This window comes from Purpureocillium takamizusanense, chromosome 3, assembly GCF_022605165.1.
Source record: "Purpureocillium takamizusanense chromosome 3, complete sequence".
NCBI classification, from domain to species: domain Eukaryota; kingdom Fungi; phylum Ascomycota; class Sordariomycetes; order Hypocreales; family Ophiocordycipitaceae; genus Purpureocillium; species Purpureocillium takamizusanense.
The window spans coordinates 3,068,376-3,083,084 of NC_063070.1; the positions used below are offsets into that span (position 1 = coordinate 3,068,376).

The following is a 14,709-nucleotide window of genomic DNA, read 5'->3' on the forward strand; positions in this document are numbered from 1 at the left end:
GGCAATGTCGGGCGCGCGATTGGCTGGATGCACGTCCAGAGCGATATCGCAGTGTCGATGCAATCAATGGTCAAGCCGAGCTGGAGGCCTGGCCAGTGCGCCGGCGATTGACAATTTTCATTGCACGGCGGCTGTTGCGCGTCTTGCGCTACGTTTACATCATCTGGCTGCTGCTACACATTTCGGCTTTGTACCTGCGAGGCGACACACGGGCGGGCACAACCATGTGCGTACCTGGAGGCCGTCGTCGCACGAGCTGGGCGCACCGTGAGCCCGCCAATTGCGTCGACCATGGGGAGCCGGGCCAAGTTTACGCATCCATCTGGTGGCAGCTTTGAGGGGGGGGAGTGTGGGGTAGCCAGGCGGGCAGGGCAGTGGCAGCCTCATGATTGAGGCCACGCGCGATGCTATGCGGGCGGGCAGGCAGCACGCGGGCGTCCACTCACGTCACCGTGCCCAATCGCTTGCGGCAACTTCTGATGCAACTGCGTCACTTGCAGGATCGGCGGTGCGGATCAGCGTCGGCGGCCACTCCTTGCGCTGCGCTTGGAAGCAGCGAGCAAAGAGCCACGATGCTGGACAGCACAGCGAAGGGTGCGTGAATTAGGCATTTCTATCTACCTAGTGCATAGATGCTTGAGCTGGGCGCTGTTGCTCCTCGGGAGGGGCTAGCGGGGCAGGGCAGGCGCGATCTGGGTTATACTTTCCATTCCGGTTTCCTTGCCCTATCCAACTCCCACCGGCTTCTTCCTGGACATCGTAGCATTTCCAAAGTCGTCTCTGCCCAAGAGTCACTGTCGATACGCGGACGCTTCGTTGAGCTCGCCCGCTGCGCCCTCATGTGTCGAAGCCGCCGCGAGCCAGCTCCCACAGTCCTGCCGCCGCCGCCGGTGGGCCGCCGCCGTCGCCCGGCGTGACCATGGCCGACCCGGGGAGCCCCCGCCGGCCGTCCGGTGCGTCGGAGAGCTCGCCGCGCCCAAGCTACGTCCGTCGCCGAAAGCAACATCAAGATGGCGATCACGATGCCGCCTTCCCCCGGTCCCCCGGCCGGGCCCACCTTGGAGACCCGGTCTCCGTCCCCGCCAGCAGACGCAGCTCCGTCGTCGACATGGCGCACATTGACGAGATGGTGCCCGATGACAAGATGGACACGGACACGTACGGCGTCTCGGAGCTGCGCGACGGCTTCTTCGACGCCATGTTCCTGAAACCCTCGCTCCTGCACGAGCAAGAGCTGCTGGAGCACGCCGAGGAGACCCTGCCCGCCGCCTTTGACAAGGGCTCGCCGCTCGCCCCAAAGTACTTTCTCCCGCGGCAGTGGCATGAGCTCAAGTCGCTGTACAGGCGCGTCACCAAGACGCGAGCCGGAATCCGCCTTCTCAAGTCCTTTACTGCCTTTTTTGTCGCATACGTCCTGTGTCTTGTCCCGGCCGTGCGCCACTGGCTCGGGCGCTACCCGTCCATCATGGTCGTTTCCGTCATCATCAACCACCCGGCGCGCGCCTTTGGAGCGCAGCTGGACGGCGCTATTCTCACAGTCATGGGCACCGCGGCCGGCCTGGGATGGGGAGTCGTTGGGCTCCTGCTGTCCACATCCACCCTCGCTGCCCAGGCCGGATACGGAGGCATCCTCGCCTTGTTCCTCGCACTCTTCATGACGGCCGCCGCGTTTCTGCGTTCCTTTTGGAATAGGTTTTACCAGGCAGCCTTGTGCGCTGGCATTGCCATCACCTTCACCACGTTGGCCGAGACGAGCAGCCACGATATTGCCTGGTCCAAGTTGCTCAGCTACGGCATCCCTTGGCTGCTTGGTCAGGCGATTGCCCTTGTCGTCAACTGCGTTGTCTTTCCGGATGCCGGCGCTAGAGCGCTTGCCACCACACTGCACAGGGCATTCTCGGCGATGCAGGTTCGTTTCCCAGTATATTCACCAGGACGCCGCTGACGCTCATCAGGAGGCTCTGATTATCCCGCGACCCCGCGACAACAGGCTGCGGAGACGACTGGCCAAGACATTCGTGGACTTATCGACGGCAGCTCGCGATCTGAGACTAGACATTTCCATTACCAGATTTCGCCCAGATGATGTCGGAGACCTCCGTAATCTGATGCAGGCCGTCATACGCGCTCTACTCTCGCTCGAGACGGAAACCTTCCTATTCGTGGACTCTGACCAGGAGGAGGACGTTGTCATCACCGTCAGTAGCCCGTCCTCCGTGCCTTTGGACACCGCATCGTCCGTGTCCGGCGAAGGGGACATCACTGCCAAAGTAGCCGGCGAGTTGTCTGCACCCACCAGAGAGGTCATTTCATCCATGGCCGAAGGGCTCTTGCGCTGCCATGCGGCGCTGATCGACCTGTCAGGATATCGCAGGTACCTCGGGCCGGGAGCCCATGTGTCTTCAGATATCGGACCTATCCAGATTCGATTGAGGCAGGCAAAGGCCGCGTTTGACATGGTTGAGTCTAGGCTGCTCGAATCCGGCGAGCTGCCGCCTTCCACCTTGCGCGACTCGCAGGTTGTGCAGCTCTTCGTGTTCGCTAGACACGTCCGCGAGACTGCAGCCACCATTGAGAATCTCATGGTCAAGGTCGAATTGATGCAGCACCTTTCAGAGTGGCCGCGCCTGCACCTGCCATCGTATCCCTTCAGAAAGGCACTGCATCGCTCCAACGCTCAAGTCAGACACGACCGTGGAGGAGCCGCGGCCACGTCGTACGACATGACGTTTATAGGCATTGCTCGCCTGCTCGACAAGCTCCAATCGCGCGAGCATCATCCGCTCAATAAAGACGACCCCGGAGACGAGGGCATGGGTTTGAGACCCGAAGTGTCGCATGCCACTATGGATGCCAAGGTCGACGGCTTCTCCCCCCCTAAAGAGTCGTTTCGCCACAAGCTCTGGCATATCCTCCATCGCCTCCAGGGCTTTGAGAGCCGGTATGCCTTCAAGGTCTGCTTGGTGACGACCCTGCTCTCGGTACCTGGCTACATGGATGTGAATAGTTCCTGGTGGGACAAGTACGAGGTGTGGTGGGCTGTCACCATGAGCTGGATTGCGATGCACCCGCGGATCGGTGGCAATTTGCAGGATCTCGTCATTAGAGCCTCTTTGGCGATTCTGGGAGCCGCCTGGAGCGGGGCAGCGTATGCTGCCGGCAATGGAAACCCATATGTTATGGCGGTCTTTGCTGCCATCTACATGATCCCCATGCTCTATCGCTACACGCAAAGCACCCATCCGGTATGTCTCGTAACTTCGCCTAACAGACCACGCTGACTGTCCCAGCGCTCCGGGCTCGTCGGCTGCCTCTCATTTACTATAATCTCACTTGGACTTCAGGTGAATGGGACAGACGGCGATACGTCTCCAGCCTTGCTCGCCGTGCTGAAGGGCACGGCGTTCGTCGTCGGCACGATTGCCCCGATACCCGTGAACTGGGTCCTGTGGCCGTTTGTGGCGCGGCATGAGCTCCGATATGCACTGTCGTCCATGCTCTTCTTTATGAGCGTCATATATCGCGGTATGTGCGCTTGCGAAGCCGTAAGACCGAGCTGACCAGAGCAGGCGTCGTGGCCAAATACGTTTACTTTGACGAAGGAGAGGACCCCACACCCGAGGACGTGCAGCGATCCGAGCTGCTCGAGGGGCGTCTGCGAGAGGGCTTTGTCCGTATCAGACAGCTTCTAGTATGGACCCTGTTCGTGTTCGTATCCCACCTGAGCCGGGCTGACACGCCTATACTGTAGATCCTCACAAGAAAGGAAATGCGCCTCAGGGCGTCTTTCGATGCGCGGCCCTACTCTGCACTCGCCGACACCTGCGAACGCTTCTTCGAGTACCTCATTGCCGTCCGCCAGTCCGCACTGTTCTACAACCCGGGCCACATACGCGACAATCCCGTGGCGGCGCAGCAGCTCCTGAGCTACAGACGCGACGCAGTGGCGTCGATACTGGCCAACCTCTACACCCTCGCCGGCGCCCTGCGATCGCAGCGCAAGGTCCCCGTGCGTGCACCCGCCTACTCACTACTTACAACGTTTCGTCCCGTTGCTGACTCCCGCAGCGATACCTCCCCAGCGCCGCCGCTGCCCGGAAAAGACTGCTCCTCAAGTCGGCTCAGGTCGAGGAGGACATGTCGCGCAACGCCGAGCAAAGCGACGTCCAGTGGCACAAGAAGTGGAGCAACATTTATAGCTTCTCGTACAACGAGAGCCTCACGGGCTGCGTCGCGCAGCTCGAGGAGCTGGAGCGGTACACGAAGCTCATTGTGGGCGAGCAGAGGTGAGTCGCGCGGACTACGCCAAACGTTTTTTACCTACCTTGCTAGAGCAGCGACGCTGACAGTCGTAGGTTCGACGACGAGTTCAAGGTCACAGGGCAAGCTCTGGAGAATGACGGACACGAAAAATCATGACGGCATGTAATGACCAACGAGGGCGGCTACTACTACCCATTTGATACCCTAACTAGTTGATACCCTAACTAGTAGATATGCCAATGTTGCAATGTTCAAGTACCCCTGTTTGCGCCCCCCCTTCGTGAGTGATGATGGTCCCGATGCCCCGCGCCGTCCCCGGGCTCCTCCTAGTATGCGCCGTTTGTCATTTCGTTGAGTATATCCCGCGTGATGAGCTTTCCCCTGAGGAGCGCCCTTTCCCCGATACGTGCCTTCTTGGGCGATGGCCGGCGGTTCTCCTTGTCCTGCTGCGAGCCGCCGCCGTACGCGCCCGTCGTGGTGGTGGTGGTGGTGGTGGTCTTGTGGTTAGTGGTGACTTTCTTGGGTTGCTGCTGCTGCTGCTGCTGCGACGGCCTCTTGGGGGGCGACCGACAGGCGGGCTGCGTGCCCAGCTCGTCGAAGCGGTGGCTGTCGAGGGCGTCGGGCGGCAGGTCGTAGACCCAGTCGCGCTCCTCCATGAGGGCGACGAAGCGGCTGAGCATGTTCTTCTCCTCCCTGCCGCTGCCCTTGAGGGTGCCGAGGCTGCCGACGACGAGGAGCTTCGTCTTGGCGCGGGTAAAGGCCACGTTGATCCTGCGCCAGTCCTTGAGCAGGTCGCCGATGCTGCCGGCCTCGTTGCTGCGCACCAGGCTGAGCACCACCACCTCCTTGTCGCGGCCCTGGAAGCGGTCCGTCGTGTGCATCTCGACGGCCCCCGCCGCCCCCCGGAGCCGGTCGCGCAGGCGCGAGAGCTGCGCGCGGTAGTGCGTCATGACGCCCACCTCGCTGGCGGGCACGCCCGCCGTCAGGAGGCTCTCGACGAGCTGCGACACGATGCGCACCTCGGCCGGGTTGACGATGCGCTTGCCCTGCGCCTCCTCGCGCACCAGCGGCCGGATCGTGTCCGTGTTGACGAAGCGCACCCGCGCCTCGCCGTCCACGAGGTCGTGCAGCCAGCACCGCGTCGCCACCGCCGCCGCCGGGCCGGTGCAAAACGACCGCGGCGTGCCGGGCAGCGAGGCCGAGGCGGCGTCGTAGTGCACGTGGCTGAGCGCGCCGATGCGAGGCACCTCGAGCTTGCGCCTGCGCAGGGCGTCGTAGCCGCAGCGCAGCCTGCCCTCGTAGATGAGCGTGTTGCTCAGCGTCATAATGTCCTCGCACATGCGGTACTGGTGCTCGAGGTTGACCACCGACTGCGGGTGCGCGTCCGACAGGAGCTTGAAGAGGCTCACGTCGAGGCCGCCCTCGCGCGCCTCCTCGTTGCGCACCACCGGTGGCAGCTGGTTGTGGTCGCCGACGAGCACAAACGCCTTGGCCATGCGGATCGGCCCCGCGCAGATGGGCAGCGTGATCTGCGACGCCTCGTCGACGATGCAGTAGTCGAATGACCGCTCCAGGAAGACGGGGTGGTTGATGCCCAGGCACGTCGTCGCCACCACGGGCGTCCCGTGCCAGGCCTCCTTGATCTCCTCAAACGTCTTCTTGGGCTGGCCCGCGAGATGCGCAAAGTCCTGCACCTCGGGATGCACCTTGGCCGGGGCCCCCAGACGCAAGATGGGGATCCTGTCCGTCTTGAGCTTGAGTAATATGTTGTCGACGGCCGTGTGCGTGTGCGACGTGAGCAGCACCGTCTTGCCCTGGGACACGAGCGCGCGGATAATGTGCGCAATCGTCGTCGTCTTGCCCGTGCCGGGCATGCCCAGCACGAGCGCATAGTCCTCGGCGCTCATGACCTTTTCGATGGCCCTCTTCTGGTCGACGTTGAGGCTGCCCTGGTCCGAGATGGTGTACTGCGTCGGCGCCGTTTTGAACCGCGGCGCGGCCAGGTCGACAATCAGGCTCCGTATGCGCGGCGCGGTCGGCACATCGTTGGCCATCATCTGCACCAGGTTGTTCCTCACCGTCGCCATGCCGTTGCTGAACTCGTCCTGGTCCAGCCGGTACCGGATCGGCGGCTCCTTGATCTTGCCTTGGGTCTGATCCGCCGGCGCTCCCTCGGCCGCCACGTCCATGATGCTAGCAAAGACCTGGTTGTCTGCCTCGTCGAACCCAGGTTGCCTAATGCGAGCGTTGTGCAGTCGTCTGTCGACGGCCACGCTTATCCGCTGCCTGCGCACGGCCGTCACGTAGCCGATGGCCAGGGCAAAGTGTCCGTCCTCATCCGACACCACGATGGGCTCGCCAACGGCCAGCTCCGACTCGAGGAACGAAAAGCCGGCCGGGTGCTCGCGTTTGACAAAGGTGTAGTGGAAGCGGTTGATACGGGGGTTGTCCGTGTCGACGGACGCAGAGCCCTCCTCGATGATGACGTCGGCGAAGCATCGCGACTTCTTCTCGCGCTCGACGCTCGTCATGGTCCACAGTTCCCGCTTCGTCTTTTGTGATTCCTTCTCTTCCTTGGTCAAGAGGTTCTCCCACTTGATGAAGAACTCTTGATGCGTTGGCGTGAGGTGCTTGACGACCTCGTCAAACTTTTCGCCCATGCCACTCGACTCGCCGTCTCCGTCGTCGGCCAGCCGGTGGTAGGTGAAGCACGACGTCTTGGCGTAGCACCTGCCGCACATGTGCTTGCTCTTAAGCATGGGAGGCAGCTGGACGCTCCGCTCGCGGATGTAGCAGGCCAGCTGGTTCCGCTGCATAATCATGTGCCGCAGCTCGTGTCGCACCGCCGGGATCCGCATCGTCTTGGACGTCTCCATGTAATACAGGATGCCGCAAGCGATCTCGATGTCGTACCGGTCCGAGAGCAGCAGGGTGTACAGGGCCGTCTGCGCCATGTGGTTGCTGTTGGCGTGCTTGCCCGTCTTGACCTCGAACGGGACCGTCAACGTCTTCTTCTGCTTCCCGTCCACCATGATGACCTCGACGGTGGCATCAATGTTGCCCTTGAGCCCGTACATGGGCGACCACACGTGCTCCTCAACGTCGAGCAGCTTGGTGATGGCCATGTTGGCCTTTTTGCCGTTGCGATCCTCGACCATGGCGTCGGTCTAAAGCAGCGTCAGAGAGGACATGGGGCCAGGGGAGGGAGGGGATGCAGCTTACCTGCGGCTGCGACGACACAAAGGTCTTTGCCCAGTAGCTCAGCTCCGTCATCTTCGACTGGAGGTGCTCTCGTGCCGACGGCATGCCGACCTTGATCGTGTAGAGGTCCTCAACGTGCTTCTCGGTAATTCGGTCGATGAGCTTGGCCAGGTACGGGAGGTCCCACTGGTTCGCGAGCAGGGCCTCCTGGAAGATCTCGTGGAGGATGGTCCCGTACACGAGAGGCGGCGAGGCCTCGCTCGTCGCCTTGACACGGTCTTGGAGCACGGCCCGGCGCATGCACCCAAACGAGTCCGCCACGACGGTGGCCGAGACCAGCTGATCGGGGTGCAAGATGAGGAGGTTCTGGGCGTCGTCGATGATGCACTGGCCCCTGAGCGAAAAGTCGCCGATGACGTGCACGTACGACTCGGCGTGCGCGGGCGTATCAAACCACGAGCCTCGCAGATGCACCGTCTTGACAGCCTTGGATGTGTCGGCCTGGATGATGAGGATCTGCGCAGAGTCAGCAAGGAGAACGAGAAGCCGTCGGTTCACGCACCTTTTCCGGACGCGCGTTGTCGTACTGGTCGACGTATTCGCCCTCTAAAACGCTCGTCACTAAGTATCGCTGAATGGTCTTGGCCTTTTGGCTAGTCTACCTTGTCTTAGTGAATGGAGCACTGGGAGAGCCTCGCCAGGTCTTGACCTACTGAGGGCTGATGGTGTTGTTGCATGGTTTGCGTTGCGGCGAGCTCGACGGCGTCAAAGTCGATGTCGCCGTCAAAGTCGTCTCCAAAGTCGTCTCCCGGACTGCCTGGGGGTTTCGTCCTAGCCGACCTTGGGGTTGTGAGTCCTCGCCCGGGCGCAGCCGCAGGGCCCTCGTCAAAGATGTCGTCGTCCAAGTCGTCGAACTGGTCCGCTGTCTTGTGGAATCCCGAACCCTTTGGAGCCACTGGAGCATCTCTCGTCGGAGCGGCTGTCAATGTCGCCGCTTGGGTACTGTTTATGGCGGCCTCGAGCTCGATGAAAGTGTCTTCATCGAAATCGTCGTCGCCGTAGTCGGACGACGCGGGGTCCGTGACGCCCGCGGCCCGGCAAGGAGACTCGGCCGCGGGGCGCGGCATTCGTCTTGGCGATGGCGACGCCGCCGGCGTCTGGTGCTCCTGCGCGGGGCCTTGGCAGTTCCCATTGACAGTGTCGAGCAGCGCGGTGACGAGCGACGACTTGGACGCGGCCTCGAGTTCCCTCTGCTGGCTGCTGCTCTGGCTTCCGAGCTTCGACTTTTCGACCTTTCGCCTTTTCGTCCCGGCCACGCCGCAGCTGACGGCTCGCCTGAGGTTGCTTTCAAGGCGCGGCACAAGCGCTTCTCTCGCCGGCTTCGGTGACGACGAAATCATCAGCTGCGCGAGGGCCGGGTTCACGGCGCCGCTCGGCGACCCCGCGCCTTGCTTGAGCTCGGGCTTGAGCGAGTAGCGGTCCCATAGCTCGAGGGTTGGGTCGGCGTGCGGCGACTTTAGGGCCCTTGTGAGCTTCTCGACGTTTACGGCGGGCGTGTTGGGGTTTGCCAGGGGCGAAGATGTCGGCGACGAGCTTCGCGCACGCTTGCGCTTGCGGGCCATGACGGGCGACAGGATGCCCCTGTAGGCAGGGTCCTCGCGGTTGTTCCACATGATCTTGTCGTTGGGGGACGTGTCGGCCTGCTCTTCTGGCGCTGCTGCCGTACTCGGCTCCACGAGGTCCCGCCAATTGAGCCTCGTCAGGGGCGTGGTCTTGGAGGAGGCCTCGCCACCTATGGCGCCCGCCGGCTGGTCCTCGCCTCCTGACCCGGCATCATCGGAGGGCTGGTATTGGAACTTGCTGAGCTTGTTCTTGGTCGTCTCGGACACGGGCGGCAGTTTGCCCCTTGGTGTTTGCAGGTTGACGGGGTGGCTGTGTGATCGCTGCCACGGCTGTCGGTTCTGTTGTTGTTGTCGGTCAGCTCTCTCTCCCATCTCTCGACGCGATGGGCCATCAGCCGGCTGGCTCACCTTGCTCAGCCCGACACGCTCAGAGTAGGACTTCTGCAGCGGCATGTTGCGCAGTGGTCATGGCCGAACATTGACGTCGCGGCCCGCATCTGTGAAGTGACGAACAATGAAGATGGAACATGAATTCCACACGGCAAGGGATGGCTGGTTGGTGGTGGGAGACGCGTTTAGCCGTTGGGCGTCGCGTCCAGCGCACCCTAAACACCCCACCAGGACGCGCGCGCTAACACACGGGGCAGCCCGCAGGCGCACGCGGGACTTGCCCAGCAACCAGGCCCATCACGTGTGTCTTATCGATAATGCTGGTCCTCCCCTCCGAGCGCTCCGCCCGCAGCTGGGCTGGGCTGGCCAAACGACTCTTGCGTCACCGGCTGCCAAAAGTACGTACCGCCCCCCGGCCATCAAACCCACCTCACCTCACCCATGCATCTCCGGTGACTGCGTCGTCTCGCCATTGCGCAACGCCAACCGCTCAACGCAGCACCATGGACAACCCGAACCCCAACGCCGGCGCCGGCGGCGGTGGCGGTAGCGGTAGCGGTAGCGATCCGCAGCAGCAGCAGCAGCAACACGCCATGAGCCGCGCCGAGTACTCGCGCAACGTCCGCGCCGCCATCGAGGAGAAGCGGCAGCAGGCGCTCCACAACCGGCAGCGCTTCGAGCCCATCGTGCACGAGCAGCTGCAGCGCCTGCTGCGCGACTACCAGCCCCCGCTGTACGCGCGCCTGCGCGGCTTCGGGCGCGAGCAGACGCTCGCCCTCGCCGAGTCGACCGTCTCGTCGCTCGCCGCCGCCAACCGCCGCGCCTTTAGCGACGCGGAGACGCAGGCCCTCGCCGAGCACTTCGTCGACAGCATCCACACCATGCTCGTCTGGAAGTGGGCCATGACGGGCCTCGCCGCCTACATGACCTACCGCGGCCGCAACACCTGGCGCTTCCCCTTCCTGCGCCCCAAGATGAACGGCCGCCTGCTGCCCAGCCCCGTCACCGGCGGGCCCCTCGTCAAGGTCATGTGGCACTCGGCGCGCTTCGTCGCCTACTACGGCGCCATCTGGGTCCTCGGCGAGCCCATCTTCCAGGGCGCCAACTTCATGCGCTACCGCGCCGCCATGGAGCAGGACCCGCGCCTGGCCGCGATGCTGCGCGACGGCAAGGCCCGCGCGCAGGAGGTCTTTGACCAGGTGTCGCACGGCCAGGCCGGCGGCGGCGGCGTACCGAGTGACCGATACGGAAGCTCCGGGGATCAGTATGGCGGCGGCGGCGGTGACCAGTACGGCAACTCAGGCGAGCAATACGGCGAGCAGTGGAACTCCGAGTCGCAGCCACAGCGCCCGACGGCCAGCATACCCGCCCGAGCCCAATCCGCTTGGACACAATACCGCTCCCCCGAGACGCAGTCGCAGCAGCCGCAGCCATCGGCCCCGCAGCAAGACTCCTGGGACTCCTTCTCCGACGTAGACGACGCCTCGCCCGTAGCCCCCACCGCGCAGGGCCAGCAGGACGCCTCCGCCAACTACGGCGGCGGCTCCGCATGGGACCGCGTCCGGCAGCAGGCCCAGTATCAGCCGAAGCGCGGCCCGCAGCAGCAGCAACAACAGCAACAGCAACAGCCCCAACAATCGTGGCAGGCACCACAGGGCACGGGCGGCTGGGCCAGCGAGGACGACGCCAGCCCGCAGCGCGGCTCCAGGGACAGCTACTCGTTCTCCAACGCCGACGAGGAACGTGCCTTGGCCAAGAGCCAGGCGCAGAGGGAGTTTGACCAATTACTCGAGCGGGAGCGGCGCGGGACGGATCAGGAGCAAGGGTCGTCATCATCGTGGGGGAGAAGGAGGTAGAGCGTGTCATTATAAATCCAAGGCTAGTCCATGTACAATAACAATATGCATCACGGCTCAAAGGCAGTCCCGGCGAGTCGAGACAGCCGATACGGTCCAATTGGATCTATTTCAAGTCGGTCAAACACAGTACTCAAGACGCAAAACCAACATGTACGCGACCTTCCGCTACGGCTTCACGTCATCGTGTACCTCGACCGGCTCAACCTCATTACCGCCGTCTTCCTCCTTGACCGTTGCCTCTAGGATGCTCTCGCCAGCCATGTTGGCCGCCAGGGTCGCCTCCTTGACCGGCTCATCCGGGTTGGCAGTCTCATCCGGCTCCTTCGACTTCGGCTGCTTGGGTGCCTGCTCAGGCGCCTTGATCGTTTCCTCAGGCTCCTTTGGCTCCGCGGCAGTCTTCACGGCCGGGGGCTCTTCGACTGGAGCCGCCTCAGGGGGCTCCTCGGGCACCGTCTTCTCCGGACTTGACACCAGGGGCTCGACCATTGGCGCCTCGGGCTCAGCCTCCGCCTCACCGCCGAGCGCCACGTAACCGCCGTCGGGATCAATTGACCACGACATCTGAGGCAGCGAAAATGATAATGTCGGCGCAGCGGCGGCGGGAGCTGCAGCAGGGCTCTTGGCCGGGGCTCTACGCTGAGGACCGCGAGCCCGGCCCTTTCGCGCGTCTGACAGGGGGGCCTTCTCCTTCTCCTCAACAGGCTCTTCCTCCTTAGCTGTCTCTTCCTTCTTGTGCGCCTGCGGCCCGAGCTGGAGCCGCTTGTTCAGGTCGCTCATGAAGCCCGCCTGCAGGGCTGCAATTTTGCTGCCTGTGGGACGACTGGGCACCGGCGGCTTCGGTTTAGAGAAGGAGCCTTCCTTTGAATCCCCCGACGTGCTCTTAGTGGGACGGGGAGGGATCTGGGGCTTCGGCTTGTCGGACACGGGCGGGCGCCCCTTGGCTGAATCGTCACCGCTTCCCTGCCGGGCTTGCGGGCGCTCAGGGATGCTGGGCGGCTCCGACGTCTGAGACGGCTTCTTCGCAGGCCGGACCGGAATCTCAGGCTTCTTGTCTTCCGTCGGCGATCCGGAGACGGTCGCCTCGTGGCAGTGGCTTTCCGGAGCATCCTCCCACACGTCACGGCTGGGGAACCGCCGGGAAGAAGCCGGGCGCTCGCGCTTAGCTTGCAGATGCGGCTGGTGGCCGATCCACGTGGGCTTATCCTCAGAGAGAGGCAGGAAGTTGTTGACGCGGCCGCTGGCCTCCTTCTCGGCCAGCTGCTCCTGGTACTGCGCAAAGGCCTGCGCCGGGGTGATTGGGCGGTCCTCGTGGTAGGCCGAAGACCGCCGCCGGTTCTGGTCGGGCACTTCGGGCGTGGACACGGTCGCTGTGTAGTGAACGCTACTGGGGGCGTCCTCCCAGATGTCCTTGCTGGGGAAGTGATGACGGCACTCGTTCTCATCGGCGGGCTCGTGCTTAGGCTTCTCCACCTGCCTAACGTCCTTGCCCTCGTCGTTGAATAGCGGCTCGTATTCCTCCACGTCCTCCAGCGTCGTCGCGTTGTACTCCGGCTGAGAGATGGTGACGCGAATGCTGCTGGTGCGGCTGGTGGGGCGGCTGGGCGCTTCCTCATAGCTCTGCGAGCTGCGGCGGCGCTCAAGGTGAGGGCGCACAGCGGGGTGATGATGATTGCGCTCCTTTTCCTTGAGCACCTCGTCCTGGGCCAGGATCGGGGCGGTGTAGTCTTCCTCTTCGCCACCCTCGGCGTTGTCCTCGTCGCCGTACTGGTAGAACTCGGGATGCCTGGCGTCGTCCACGTGAATGGGCTTGTCTCCCGCCTCGGCGTCAGATGTGGCCTTGTCGGTGACGCCCTTGGCGATGGTGGACGTGGGACGCGAGGACATGCGTGTGGCGTACTCTTCGCTGGCCTGGAAGGCGACCTCGTCCGTGGGCGTGCCACGCATGTCGGCGATGCCTGATCCATCATTAGCAGATGGCCTCGTGAAACCATCAGTATACCTACTCTGGGCAGCCTGGCGGTTGGCTGTGTCTCGCACGAGCTTGTTCAGGTCGGAGCTGCTCATGGCGTAGTTGTTTTGGCGATCGTGTAGCGGCGTGTGCTTTTCTCGCTCGAGTGCCTCTGGGTGCTTCTGGTAGTAGGCCTTGTCGAGCTTGTCCTGGGGCGTCATGCCGTGGCCGTGAAGGCCGTAGCTACCGGGTGGGAGACGGGTGGCGCTGTGCTTGCGGTTGTGATGCTTCTTGTTGCCATTGCTCTCGGCGCCGGGACCGGGAGAAGGGGCCTGGACGTCGCCCAGGTGAGGGTTCATGGGCACGCGCTGGCCGATCTCGGGGATGCCGTGCTCGTCCTCGGTGTGGTGGTCGCTGTAGGCGGACAGGGTGCTGCTGGGGCGCTTCTTCTGGCTGAAGCTGTTGCGGGAGCCGGAGCGCTCGCCGGCGTCGCTCGTGGGGCGGCCGATGCCAAAGGACGCGGCCTTGTCCGAGTCGGTGCGCGTCACGGCCATGACCTGCTGCTTGGCGCTGACGGCGGGCAGCGAGGGTTTGGGGGCGTGGAGCTTGAGATCCTCGCCGACGGTGCGCGTCTGCTCGGGGGACGTCGTCCGCTCGTGCTCCAGCTCGCTGGCGACTGCGCTGTACTCAACGCCCTCCTCGCCAACCGAGGGCATCGGCACGCTACCGGAGCGCTCGACGGGGTCCTCGGCGTGCTCCTTGTGGGCGTAGTGGGCGCTCAGGCGGGTGGCGTTGGGGTCCCGCGGAGCGATGCCGCCGTGCAGGGGCGAGGGCGCGAAGCGGTCGGGGTTGGGCGAGACGGAGCGGTCGAGTCTCTTGTTGACGGGCCGCGGAGGGATCTTAGGCATGCCCGCGGAGGCGTCCTTGTCCGTCGCCCTGGACGGACGGGGCGGCACGACGGGTGTCTGTTGCATGGCGGCTGCTGACATGCTCGACCGAGTCTCGCTGGGGGGGTCGTCGAATTCGCTCGATTGTCGGGGTGAAGGGACGAAGAGATGTATTAAGACAATGCTGAATAGCGTTTATACAGAGTAAAGCTGGCCAAGAGAGGGCAGGTGTCAGCAATTGGCACGGAGAAAGAAGCGCGTGGTCTGGCGGTGACTCGGTTGCAGGCGCGGCAAGGGAGCGTAACGCATGATAAGCGGCCAGTCTCACGATAACGCAGGCTCAGCTCCTGAAACGCAGAGCCGGAGCCAGCCACGGCAGGTATGGATGGCACCGCATCTATCTCTGCTACTACTGACCGCCAGTCGCTCACCGAGCGAGATAAGCACGGTGAGGGCAAGCGAGTCGCAGGGGCTGATAAGACTGCCGATTGCAGCCGATCCATTGTTGGGTCGAACTGGCAAGGGAGGGCGGCGGGTTC

At 63.5% G+C, this 14,709-nt stretch overlaps 4 protein-coding genes across 5 annotated transcripts; 2 read left to right on the forward strand and 2 right to left on the reverse strand.

Moving 5' to 3' along the window:
• The first annotated feature begins 784 nt into the window (after positions 1-784).
• On the forward strand, positions 785-4,501 carry BRE4 (Zinc finger protein containing five transmembrane domains). Of its 2 annotated transcripts, XM_047985757.1 has the most exons (7): positions 785-1,909; positions 1,956-3,245; positions 3,291-3,525; positions 3,570-3,691; positions 3,752-4,009; positions 4,069-4,286; positions 4,356-4,501. In XM_047985757.1, the coding sequence occupies exons 1-7, from the start codon at positions 920-922 to the stop codon at positions 4,417-4,419; spliced, it is 3,177 nt and encodes a 1,058-aa protein (XP_047841734.1). In that variant the 5' UTR covers positions 785-919; the 3' UTR covers positions 4,420-4,501. The 2 variants fall into 2 exon arrangements, with proteins under 2 accessions (XP_047841734.1, XP_047841735.1); XM_047985758.1 differs by having other exon boundaries at positions 3,291-4,009.
• dna2 (DNA helicase) lies at positions 4,405-9,812 on the reverse strand. Its single transcript, XM_047985759.1, has 5 exons — positions 9,495-9,812; positions 8,178-9,425; positions 8,027-8,122; positions 7,486-7,980; positions 4,405-7,430 (listed from the first exon to the last, which is right to left on the reverse strand). The coding sequence occupies exons 1-5, from the start codon at positions 9,537-9,539 to the stop codon at positions 4,590-4,592; spliced, it is 4,725 nt and encodes a 1,574-aa protein (XP_047841736.1). The 5' UTR covers positions 9,540-9,812; the 3' UTR covers positions 4,405-4,589.
• A 76-nt stretch (positions 9,813-9,888) lies between these two features.
• Positions 9,889-11,494, forward strand: JDV02_004534 (uncharacterized protein). The gene has a single exon (XM_047985760.1). It carries the CDS (start codon positions 9,980-9,982, stop codon positions 11,330-11,332), a length of 1,353 nt encoding a protein of 450 aa, XP_047841737.1. The 5' UTR covers positions 9,889-9,979; the 3' UTR covers positions 11,333-11,494.
• On the reverse strand, positions 11,318-14,572 carry JDV02_004535 (uncharacterized protein). The gene is made up of 2 exons (XM_047985761.1): positions 13,339-14,572; positions 11,318-13,290 (listed from the first exon to the last, which is right to left on the reverse strand). Exons 1-2 carry the CDS (start codon positions 14,270-14,272, stop codon positions 11,501-11,503), a joined length of 2,724 nt encoding a protein of 907 aa, XP_047841738.1. The 5' UTR covers positions 14,273-14,572; the 3' UTR covers positions 11,318-11,500.
• Between the last annotated feature and the right edge of the window lie 137 nt (positions 14,573-14,709).

What these genes read in the sequence shown, in the direction of transcription:
- BRE4 (XM_047985757.1), top strand. Translation starts at nt 920, where the DNA reads ATGGCCGACCCGGGGAGCCCCCGCCGGCCGTCCGGTGCGTCGGAGAGC. An exon ending in GGGCATTCTCGGCGATGCAG is followed by an intron (nt 1,910 to 1,955) that starts GTTCGTTTCCCA and finishes GACGCTCATCAG; the next exon opens with GAGGCTCTGATTATCCCGCG. An exon ending in CTCATTGTGGGCGAGCAGAG is followed by an intron (nt 4,287 to 4,355) that starts GTGAGTCGCGCG and finishes TGACAGTCGTAG; the next exon opens with GTTCGACGACGAGTTCAAGG.
- JDV02_004535 (XM_047985761.1), bottom strand. Translation starts at nt 14,272, where the DNA reads ATGTCAGCAGCCGCCATGCAACAGACACCCGTCGTGCCGCCCCGTCCG. An exon ending in CAACCGCCAGGCTGCCCAGA is followed by an intron (nt 13,291 to 13,338) that starts GTAGGTATACTG and finishes ATGATGGATCAG; the next exon opens with GCATCGCCGACATGCGTGGC.
- dna2 (XM_047985759.1), bottom strand. Translation starts at nt 9,539, where the DNA reads ATGCCGCTGCAGAAGTCCTACTCTGAGCGTGTCGGGCTGAGCAAG. An exon ending in AGCGTGTCGGGCTGAGCAAG is followed by an intron (nt 9,426 to 9,494) that starts GTGAGCCAGCCG and finishes CAACAACAACAG; the next exon opens with AACCGACAGCCGTGGCAGCG. An exon ending in AACAACACCATCAGCCCTCA is followed by an intron (nt 8,123 to 8,177) that starts GTAGGTCAAGAC and finishes AAGACAAGGTAG; the next exon opens with ACTAGCCAAAAGGCCAAGAC.
- JDV02_004534 (XM_047985760.1), top strand. Translation starts at nt 9,980, where the DNA reads ATGGACAACCCGAACCCCAACGCCGGCGCCGGCGGCGGTGGCGGTAGC.